An 11829-nucleotide genomic window follows, 5' to 3' on the forward strand; every position below is an offset into this window, starting at 1 on the left:
CATTAAACCAATCATACAAATCAAGAATCCGTATCTCTTTTTCTTTTAGGTTTTTTGTCAAACGATAAATTTGTTAGATTAATCATTGATGAAATTTGAGCCGACGTCATCATATAAGGGCTCAACTCATTTCTACCACTACGGTAACGAGCCACTTATCTTTTTCTCTCTCTTGAATGATCAGAATTCGAAATATTTTGTTTTTCTTCAGTAAATTAGAGGGAAATAAGGGGATAACTATAAAGAAAACAAAAGGACATAAATGTTTTATTCCACAAGGTGATTCGCTATACGCTGGTTGAGAACGGGGCATACCCTACTACTCATAAAGCTTAGAACGAACTTAGTTTAACCTCAACATAAGCTGTGATAACAAATTACTCACCCAAATAAATATAACCCTAACCCATGCGATCGGTGTAGCTTTTTGCCTAATCTCCTTCCCAATACCAGAAGGGGAGAGATTCTCTTGAGATAAGACCTCAATCTTAAAATAACACTTGGCCTGTGAATAGAAAAGGAGGATAAAAGTTATTGATTTAGGATGAGGATCCTTTCTCCTGGTCCTCTTTGCGAGGATCGTAGGGATCCTCACGTTATGATCGTTCATCGTGTATCGTACGGTTAGTTTTCGTTAAATAGTATTTGTGTTTAATTTTAAATAAATAAATTTAAAATGATTTATAATCGTACGATATACAATAAACGATTAGGATGTGAAGATCCCCACAACTTGGATTCGGATGGGAAACACAATATTTATTAATTTAGTAAACACCACCAAGATCCTTTCTGGATCATCTTCTAGGGGATCCTAGGATCCGTAAATCGTGTTCGTTCATCGTACATTGTGCAGTTAGTTTTTTGTCAGGTACTATTTGTGTTCAATATTAAATAACAAAATTTAAATGATTTATAACTCCACGATGTACGATGAACAGAGACAATTCACGAATTCCTGATATCCTCACAAAGTGGATCCAGAGAAGATCTGGATTCTTAGTAAACATACTCATGTTTTTATTTTTAATTTTTTCGGTTACATGGTGGCAATGCCAATTGAAAAAGAAAACTACAAAATAATATTGTGAACTTTAACGAAAAGTTTCCGGTATTGTTCACTTTAACGGAAAAATCATATTTTTACACTAAAAAGTCAATAATGGTACTATTCACTTTATTATTTATTTTGTCCTTATCGTTAAAACTCAAAGTTTTCAAACTATTTTCATTAGTTTTTCTAATAATATTAGACCAAAAATGTTTTTCTTACTTTCTATTTGTACCATTGTTTGTTCCGTCTCTTTAATATAGATGAGACATACAAGTGTTAGTGAGCTCTACCTCTATGAGAGAGATGGTACAAATAGAAAATAAGTGTAACACAACTCATGTTACACCAAGCCTCGCCGACCTTGTTAGAACTTAACAGTAAATTAGTAGAGGTTCATCCCATATCAGCAGTCATGCATGTTACTTAATTTTTTGATAGGGATTCAAACTCTGATTTTTTTTTCAATGGTAATTAGAGAGTGATTTCCTAACGTGCTTCAAAAATTCAATGACCAAGATCTAACGACTGACCAAAAATTTCAATAAATAGGACACACCGAAAAATTATAAACTTTTCAATAAATGAGGTTTGTTTGGGTCTTTTCAACACCAACAGGATCCTATCCGGATCTTTTTGGTAAGGATTCCGGAGATGATTCTGGAGATCCGTAAATTGTGTGTTCATTGTATATTATGCGGTCAGTTTTTATCAAGTACTGTTTGTATTTAATTTTAAATAAAAATATTTAAAATAATTTCTAATTGCACGATGTATAATAAACAAACATGATTCACAGATCTCTGAAATCCTCACAAAGAGATCCGGTGAGAATCCGGATTCTTTTCAACAAACCAAGTTTAGAATGCCATTCTGTATTAACTAGTTTGGGAGGCACTAGATTCATCATGCAGCCAGAAAGAAAAAGGTCCCCACTTTTCATTAAAAATAAATAAATAAATCCCCACTCAGAAAAGAAAGTTATGTAATTTCATGTTCCAGAGAGAGGATCCTCGTCGGATTCTCTTTATAAAGATTTCAAAGATTCTCAAATCACATTCGTTCATCGTATATTGTACGACTAGTTTTTGTCAGATACTGTTTATATTCAATTTTAAATAATAAAAATTTACAATGATTTCTGACTGCACGATATACGATTAACGGATGTGATTGGAGGATCCGGCGAGGATCCTCCTGGATGATTCCAAGTGGTACGCCTACATCTCTCTCTTTCCAACTAGAAATACAGATCGTCTTCTGATCTCATTGTCCAAAGCTCAAGGAACAAGTAATTTGAATTATGCAAATTAAATTTGACGGTCTTCATTAACTCATTTCGATGACCTATTTCACACAAAGTAAGAGTCCGAATCTTTTTTTTCTCTTTTGAACTATCCAAATTCTTAAAAAGGTTCGATGTTCTAGACTATAAGGTCCGGAGAGGATCCAAATCCTCCAACTAGTATATGTGATGACCAAATATATATATACACATACATATACATATATACATAAATATATATGAACATCCTGGGCTTCCGGGGAATAAAAACAAGAAAGCAATCTCTCTTTCATGGGCAAGGAAATACAAGTTTGTTTACCAAAAAAAAGGAAATACAAGTTTTGGGAGGGACGTGACATCAGATATGACATGGCAATCACTTACATGCAAAAGAAAGTGAGTAGCCTCATCCATTTAGTCCAGCTTACTATAGCCACTCATTCTTCCAACAATCCTTCTTCGCCAAGGCATCCAGCCTCATTTATCAGCTGGTTTTTCTTTTCCTTATCTCTTCAAACTTGAAAAAGCTCCCACTTCATGCTTATGAAAGCAAGTTGAAAAGGAAGCTGCAAAGAAAAGTTAGAAAGGAAAAAAAAAACAACTCATGTTTTTGCTATAGCCTTCTTACGACATAATAACACGTTACGAGTCTATAGCCACGAACAATAAAATAAGTCTTCGTGGCAAATTTTGTTTAGGTCTAATTCATGGTGGGTTGATATATTTATATAACACATTAATTGAAGATTCAAGTCGGTGTTAATTTGCAAAACATGATAACGACTCTTTATCTTTGTGAAATATGTTTTTTTATTTATTGTTTAGTCTTAACTTAATTGGATTCTTGTGTATGTTTGTTGGTGAAAGGTTGGACATTTGTTACATGATGTTATATTTTGATATTATTCTATATATTTTATTTGTTTGGTGTTTGATTGATAAAAGGAATGAAGAAAAACGAGTAAACATGTGAAAACACAACACAACCAACAAGATCTGCCAAGGAGATTGCGTTTGATATGGATCGAAGAGAAATAGATTGTTAGAATAAAGAACATTGATTTAGCGTATGAGCTCTAATTTAGACCCGTGATACCTTTTTGGAAAGGGAACGACACCACGAGTCAAACTCATTGCTTTGCTATGATATATGATGATTTTGGTCATCTGAAGTCATTTTAGGCTCCAAACAGTGTTTACAGTTTCGTAATAAAATTGGACCTTTCGGTTTCCCGTTCGATTAATGTTTAACTAATGACGTTTTAATACTTAGAGTCCTTTGAGTTGTTTCAGAGCTATTTCATGTGGTTGTAATCTTTATTTAAATCATCTAGATGTATCAATAATTGGGAACCCGATCCCCTCCAGACCCAAAGGAAATGAGCATACTCATCAAATGATCCGGACCATTGAAATTTAATTCAACGGCTACAAACAGGAAGACCCTCTAAAGTTATAATAATTGTAGCCGTTATATTAAATTTCAATGTCCCAGATCATTTGATCCTTGGGCTCAGTTCCTTTGGATCCAGAGGGGATCCGGTTCCCAATAATTGTATTCATTCAATCATTAATCAATTCAATCCCTAGTATTTTTTTTTCTCAATTTTTTGATGGATTTCAGACTTGTTCTTCAAGAGATTACGTTGGTAAGCCTTTTAATTACTTCGTGCTACATCAAAATTTATATACTTGGGAATGATAAGTTTAGGCTTTGAAATTTGAATTTAATATAATCTTACTTGACATGAACATTATCATTAGAACACGATAAGCTATGAGATGTTTAGTTCAATAACCCCACAAAACCAACACACATTTACTACAAAGAAACTAGTATTAGGAGTGGTCTCCTTGTTGCATAGAACAAGACAAAGGCCAATAAATTTAGGGTGGCAACCATGTTACTCTTACGTAAATTATGCATTTCTTTGACTTTCATCTGGCCCTCCATACCCATTTCTAACAACAAAAAAATGAAATATTTGAACCTCCATTATTAAATCGAAATTGGGCAACAAGAACAATTAGCATCCTTGACTGCATGGGTGCAATTTGATGCATAAAAATAAAAGCAAAGAGAAAATGCTCATTTAGTAATCATGTGCTCTTTAATTTGCTTCACTCATTCTTCCTCCAATTATGCCAGGAAAAAGCATGTTTGTCCGTAGACGTCCCCATGTGTTTTCACTTTATATGTTACTTTCTCACATAACGTCGCATGAGTAGAATCTTCGTGTAATTCCGTCTCCTCGGATGGGAAGTGGGGATTTGATAAATTGCTTGAGCTCCACAACTGTAAGCATGTAATGTCACATTCACCACAGAATATTACTATACAGCATGTATTCTTTTAATGCCAGCAGTGGGTTTTGGATCTTAGACATCAACTTTTAGCAGCCCCTTTTTTCTTCTTTTCCCTCTCCACCCACATAAAGAAATAACCTAACTGTCAATTTTTAAGTACAAAAGAGAACCCCAGAAAGCTCTCTTCTTTACAACTTCTAATGGTTCTGTACATGAAAAGCAAAGTCACTCCTACATTTTGGTGTCGCTACTGCTGCTTGTTTGAGCAGGTACACTTGGCACGATTTTCAGAGAGCGTCTGGAAAAATTTAACCGAAAAGAAAGGATAAAGCAGTGAGTGTATACATTACAAATGCAAGTCAGAAGTGTTTGAGCTACACAATTTGTAAATTTTCGTGATTCGATTTGATTTTTTATAAAACATACCTGGACTTGAGTTTGAAGGTCTTTAATGTACTCAACTGCCAAATCCAACATGTCTGAAGTGTTTGTTTGCTGCAAAGTAAAGACATTAGATGTTTTGAGTCTAGTGCACACGCTAACTGGTTCATAGATCGAAAAGGCATGTGAAGATTCTACCTTGTCCATGTTCGGTACAAGCTCTTGCAGTTTCCTCATTCGTTCGCTAATTCGGGTTCTTCTCACCTGACCGGAACAAAAATAAACATTTTGAGCATTTTAATTTAACATACATGTTTCAATGGTGCTTTTCGTTTACAAGCGTTTAAAGCAATAGGAAGAGTGTTCAATGTGTGACATTAAGACACTAAAACAGTACCCTCTCAGCAATGCTTCTTGGGTGTGTTGCACAGCCCCGCTTTGCTCGAATCTTACAAGGAACAGAATCTTGGAGCTGCAAAAACTTTTCAATGGCAGCCATCTCAGTGGCTGTTTTTGGCAAGCTCAAGTGATGAGCTAGAAGTGTAGGAGGGCGACTTCCGGCCTCTACATCCTGCATGACAGCAACGAAAACTATATCAGACACCAGATAATACACAACCAAGCACATTACATTTAACACAAATTTGGTACCTGAGTTTCGGATGGACTTAAACCAGTGTATGCTTTCACATCGTCATCCCTAAAGCCTGTTGAACTGCTGATATCATCACCTAGAATCGCAGAGTCATCCCATGAATCCATTGGGAAACCAGTGGCATAATTGTTACCGCGGCCATCCCCAAAACCTCTAGCATCTAGACTATTCGATCGCATTCTTTTGTTCCCAATTTCAGAAATCGGACTAATTAGCTCCGATGTAGATGGTGGCACTGAAGAGAAATTTTTCAACCTGCTTGCAGGAGAAAAAGATGCTTCTTCATTAGTGCTATCACGTGCTCCGAAGTTTCCCATTCCTCTCAATGCAGCATAGCCTGCCACTGCCAAATGCTAAGTATCATTCTCAAATCGATTCCATCATTTTTATTTCGAATCTAAACTAAGACTAGAATCAAACAAACGCAAGAACCAGAAATATTTTTTCTTTCATAAAATGTTCGGTAAAGATTTCGTAAGCAACAGTTATCACTAAGCCACTTTATTTCCAACTGATTTATCAGAATGATATCCAAAGTTCATTAATTTTCTGTATAAAATCAATCAATTCAAATAACAGAAAGCAAATACAATTCTGCATACAGTGAGAAAATTAAGCATCCAAAAACCAAAAGAAACAAAAATCTGCCTCGCAATAATCAAAATTTACTTGATTTAGCACCTTTTTCCTCTTGAAATTCATCTATGCTGAAAAAACAAAGAACATACCATCAATGTTCATATTGGAGAACCATCCAGCAGGCGAGCTACTATGCCGAATGAGATTGGAATTCGCGACACCACTACCGGTTTTCATAGGAGGCAAATGACTTCCCCTCATTGAATAAGCTCCTTCATTAGCTGATGTCAAGTTCTGATTAGGCAAAGGCGGCTTCGCCGCTGGACTTTGGTAAAATCCTTGAGCAACAGATGAATAGTTGTTCAAATTGCTCTGCTGCTGCTGCTGTTGCTGCTGCTTGTGCTGTTGAATCACCTCCACTTCATCATCCACCTTAGGCACCAAAAATTGTGGTTGCTGATTATTAACTTGTGTTGCTACTTTGTGTTGTGATGCAATTTGTTCTGTTCCTCCACCACCACCACCTCCTCCTCCTCCATTACCACCAACTTCACTGGCCAGAAACCGGGCCAAAATCCTCTCGGTTTCAGGGCTAGAAGGCCGATTGAAAAACGGCTCATAAAGCTCTGAGTCCAAAATGTTTGTGAAATATGAGCTGGGAGCTGACCGGTACCGCATCAAGCCAGAGTTCATATGCTGCTGGGGTTTGTGATGCTGCTGAAGATCTGATTCCATTGCTTCCTTAATTCTTCAAATTCTCATCCAAAAATAGAAACTTCAACAAAGTAATAAACTTCTCCTTTTCTATTTTCTGACCAAAATCAGATCAAATCATAAGTAAAACCTCTGGCTCTTTCCCCTGCAAAAATTCCCAGAAAACAAAAAAAAAAAAAAAGAACCCAACTTTTAGATTCAACCCAAGAATTTAAAGCTACCCAAAAGCCAAATCCATCTAATGTTTACTTGAGTGAAAAGATAAATTGATTCTGCTATAAAAGTAAGCTTCTGAAACCAAGAAAAACTGCGGAGAAGAGACACTAAAAAGTACCATTTTTCATTGTTCACTCAAAAAAATTCTCACAAATCCCAACAACCACCTAAAACCTACCAACAACCCAATTTTCTATTCCTAAAATCTCAATCACCCAAGTAAAGAAGATAACATAAGAAATCCAAACAACCCACTGAAATCAAGCACAATATCAGATGATAGAAGACAAAAGCAAGAACATAAGCATAACAATATAAAAAACAAACCTTTACACTCACACACTCTCTCTCTCTAGAACTTTGTAGAAAATCTTTCTCTCTCTAGAGATTTGCTTCTTCTTTCTCTACAGGTGCTGCTGCTGGTGCTGGGCATGGAATACTATTGAGAGTCGTGGTGGAGTTCTCGTTGAGGCCAGTGAATTAGGAGACATAAATAAAAGGGAAACCCACAATTATAATAATAATAATAATAAAACCATTTGTTTCCTCTTCTATTAGTTAAGCCAACCAGAAGTAACTGAGGACCGAAATCTAGTCCCTCGGATATGGTATATTTACATTTTTTACATGACCATATTGCCCTCAAAGACCGGTCATTATCACAGAAGAACCATTGAATTTTAAGAGAGAAATGGCTGCATTCAGATTGAATGGAGGGGAGCAGAAGCATAATTATTAAAGCAAGAGAAAAATTGGCTGGATTGTGTACACGTTAGCCAAACACAGAAATGGGGCTGGGGTTTGTGTGACAAATAAAGAACATAATCCAATCCCATTTGCAGCAGAAAAGCAAGGTTTTTGGTGCGGAGGGTGACCACTAGGTCATGGACTATATGCTGCCCTTCGTGAATGTTCGGACCACTAGTATTGTGGGTGCTGTTTTAGACAGAGACAACGTAGTTGTACTCACAGGGAACTTAGGGATTTATTGCTAACGTACCGACATTATATGGTATACAGATGTACGGATGTGTGTGATCAAACGTATTCTACGTGTATAAAAAGTTAGGTATGAGGAGAAAAGTGTGAGTGAACTAAAAAACTGCTGGTATACCTTTCTGTAGGGGAGCTGGCGAATTCACATTAGGGCCGGTTTTGATTCACTTTTTACTAGTTTTGCTTATTTTTTACGTATGAAGCAGACCGAGTTCTTTAAGTTTTCATGCTTCCCATTACCATTTCTCCCTAAAATGTGATCACTATACTCCTCCCATGTAATAAATGTATTTCAAGTTCTGGGATTGATCTGCAATCATTTGAAGCAGTTTCAATGCACTTATTCCCAGTTTCAGTTTTGTGAAAGTAATCAGGTAGGCATTTGGTTTCAGTACTTCACGTCGCCAAAGTGTGCAACTGAATCAAGGGTGGTTTGGGAGTGAGGTGCTTGAAAAAAAAGCACCTATGAAAAAAAGCTGTGAGGGTTTTAGGTGTTTGATAAACTTAAAAAAAATGGCTTATTTTGGAAGCTGCTGTGAGAATAAGCTGAAATCAAAGGAAAAAGCTGAAGCTGCTATTTGCAGCTTTGGAAAACTGGTTTTTTTTCAAAGCACACGAAGCTACAGTGCTCCTTTAATGAAAAGACCCACTATCGGATTGTTTTTTTTTTTTTTTTCCAAAAGCACTTTTACAAAAAAGTTTACCAAATACTCTGCTGATTTATTTCACATCCGCTTATTCTCACAACACAACCGCTTATTCTCACAGCAGTTTTTTTTTAAAGCACAACAATACCAAACCAGCCCTCAATCCATTTATTGGTACAATTAAAATTGCAATTTGTTTCTTTGATGTTCTCCTTAACATGATTGCCGTGTGGGCAAGATGCTCTAGCAAAATGCCTCAAAGAAAAATTCCTAGATCCGCCATTGAAGAGATGAAATTTTTTATAATCACCTTGTGTACAATGATGAGCCTATATTTCTTATTACGCACCTAGTGGCTTTGTAGAAGAATAATTTCTTCCTCACAATTTATCGGCAAGATATATTTTTTTTTCTAAGTTTACTTAGATCATTGTAGCACCAATTAATTGTGTTTAATATTGTGAGAATGGAAAACGAAAAAATGAGTTGTGGTGGTGGGTATATATCATATCATATGTCATATATGTGGTTTTGCTTTTACTCTCATGGTGGTCAACACTGGTCTTGAGATTCCAAATGGAAGCACCTTTGAATTATCGTAGCAGATGAAGCAACTCATCAAATGGCTTTGGCATTTTTCTTTGTTAAATCTGTTGTTAATTTTAGATTTTAATTTTGATCATTGAATTAAGTACATTACTGCGAAAAATATATATATATATATACAGAGAAGAACAGTAGATTTTGATTTTGGTCATTCATCATGGTGTACCTTAGCCAAAGCACCAAAATTAAAATGAAATCAGACAACCAGAGTTTAATACAGAAAATTCATCTCATAGGTTATAAAGTCCTAAGTTATTTGTGGATGTTAATCAAAGGCAAGTTACCCCCTCCACTTTTACAGAAACCCAAAAATTAATTAACAATCCTCCATCACTTTTGGAGAGACTAAATAAATAATGATCTTCTATTAGATTTACAAATCTGGAGGACTTTTTGCTTAATAATTCGTGACGTGCCACAGAATACAGGTTGTGGGAGTTCAAGTTTAATGTTTTCAAAACAAGGGATTACTTTCCTTAATTCTTGGTGCTTAAAGAAATGGTCTCTTTTTGCAATTTAGTAGGGTACCAATGCTGCCCCGAGGAGTCGTATACATATAGAAATGTGCATATATTGGCACATGGATTTTAATAAGTAGAGGCGACCCTCATACTAACAAACAAAATCATCACGTTAAATAAAAGATTAATATGAATTATTGAGTTTGAATTTGTCTTATTAAAGTTGTTGATTAGGATTTAAGAGAGATTAACCATTGATTAATATGCATTATTGTCTTCCCTTCATCTAATTTTTTCTGTTGGTGTGCTAGGTTTCATCTAAACAATTTGTCTGACCAAATTTGCAATGCACCAAATGGTCAAAAGTTAATGGTCAATATTATCTAATGCGCAAGCTATTTTTGGACTTTTGGTTCACTAGTTCATTAATATATAGGCATTCAAAAGTGGATTTCGCCAACTTTGTTGTGGTGGTTAAAGATGTCACAATAATCTAATTAAACTAGTTAAAAGGTGTTTAGAGCTTATTGCTTAGAAGGAAAGTATAAGGTTAATTAATTGAGATCTTACAAAACGGCCAGTCGATTTAATCAAGGTGCTTCAAGTATTATACTAATTCACCTAGTACTACAGTCTAAAGATATTTCTCTTCAGTTGTAAATAAAAGATTTTAGGTTCGATTCTCACTAAATGTGAATTTGAATCACATTATTATGGCTTACCTATTTTAAGACTTATGTCACTCTCTCACCTCTTAATGTACATAATATTATTCTTTTCTAAAAATTAAAAAAAGTCTTATACTAATCTTTAGTATTTAGTATTGTTTTTGTTATCAAAGGTGCTTTTGCACGTGTAATCATATTAGATTAACACTTAATTTGACCGTAAAAAGGTTGATGCCAGCTTATCGGGGATTAATTTAGTTTGTAGTTTAAAACCTATGAGAATCTCCCCCCGTTACTGTAGCCTTAATTAACTAAGCTTCAGATCTTGATGAGATTAATCAAATCACAAAGTGACAAGGATGGTTGAGTGGAGAGTAAGGAGCTGTGCATTATATTATTAGATAATGTTGTATAATTCAATGGAGAATTAGACAAAATATTTTGTAAACATTTCTAGTCATTTTATACGTGTCATAACATAGAATGGCAAGTAATGAATGCATGACCCACCACAAGAATATACAATAATTGCATCTTATTTACAATGGAACTTTAATGAAAAGCACCCGGTACTGTTCACTTTAACGAAAAACCACATTTTTACACTAAAAAGTCAATCCTGATACTATTCACTTTACCCTTTATTTTGTCCTTATCATTAAAACTCAAAGTTTTCAAGCCCTTTTCATTAGTTTTCCTTATTTACAAATTGACATTATCTCTGGATTTTTGTATCCCAAACCGGTGGATCCAGAGATCTATACTATTTATTTTAAATATTACTATATTTATTAGTTTATTTCATTAGCCTACCTCACACAATTAAGTGTTTGAATCTCTTTCTCTCTCTCTCTTGAATGCCCTAGATTTGTGTCTTTGTTGTGGGATCCCGATTCCTTATTTACCTTAACTTCTTAGGATTTGGTCACTAATAAGTCTCATGTCCACTTATTTGGTAAAGAAACCGAGTTTGACATATATATCTTGCAGCAAAAATTATAACTACTACATAAAACCAACTAATTTTTGTTGTCTTCGCAAGCAATATATCGAACAAACTTAGAAAGCCTAGCCTCCTAGTCCTAAGGTACTCCAAAACTTATTACATCAGCGAGAAAATGATCTGATAAATCTAGCTATTATGAGTTTTGAATTTTCTCGGGATCAATATATTTTGAAAGATATATATATATATATATATATATATTATATATATTATGTAAATGGAGTGGTCAAACTTAATAAATTTTTCATTCTATTTTG

The 11829-nt window shown here is 34.9% G+C and overlaps 1 protein-coding gene across 2 annotated transcripts; it reads right to left on the bottom strand.

The window, feature by feature from the left end:
• Positions 1-4313: 4313 nt before the first annotated feature.
• LOC126588499 (transcription factor bHLH122-like) lies at positions 4314-7927 on the bottom strand. 2 transcript variants are annotated; one of them, XM_050253595.1, is made up of 7 exons: positions 7516-7927; positions 6408-7117; positions 5676-6016; positions 5422-5595; positions 5223-5288; positions 5070-5138; positions 4314-4941 (listed from the first exon to the last, which is right to left on the bottom strand). In XM_050253595.1, exons 2-7 carry the CDS (start codon positions 6991-6993, stop codon positions 4891-4893), a joined length of 1287 nt encoding a protein of 428 aa, XP_050109552.1. In that variant the 5' UTR covers positions 6994-7117; positions 7516-7927; the 3' UTR covers positions 4314-4890. The 2 variants fall into 2 exon arrangements, with proteins under 2 accessions (XP_050109552.1, XP_050109551.1); XM_050253594.1 differs by having other exon boundaries at positions 5676-6022; positions 7516-7895.
• Between the last annotated feature and the right edge of the window lie 3902 nt (positions 7928-11829).

This window comes from Malus sylvestris, chromosome 11, assembly GCF_916048215.2.
Source record: "Malus sylvestris chromosome 11, drMalSylv7.2, whole genome shotgun sequence".
Lineage (NCBI taxonomy): Eukaryota > Viridiplantae > Streptophyta > Magnoliopsida > Rosales > Rosaceae > Malus > Malus sylvestris.

Excerpts from the sequence above, each read along its gene's own strand:
- LOC126588499 (XM_050253594.1), bottom strand. The coding sequence starts at position 6,993 with ATGGAATCAGATCTTCAGCAGCATCACAAACCCCAGCAGCATATGAAC. Across the intron at positions 6,023-6,407 it reads CTCCAATATGAACATTGATG|TGGCAGGCTATGCTGCATTG; the intron begins GTATGTTCTTTG and ends AGCATTTGGCAG. Across the intron at positions 4,942-5,069 it reads ACCTTCAAACTCAAGTCCAG|ACGCTCTCTGAAAATCGTGC; the intron begins GTATGTTTTATA and ends AAATTTTTCCAG.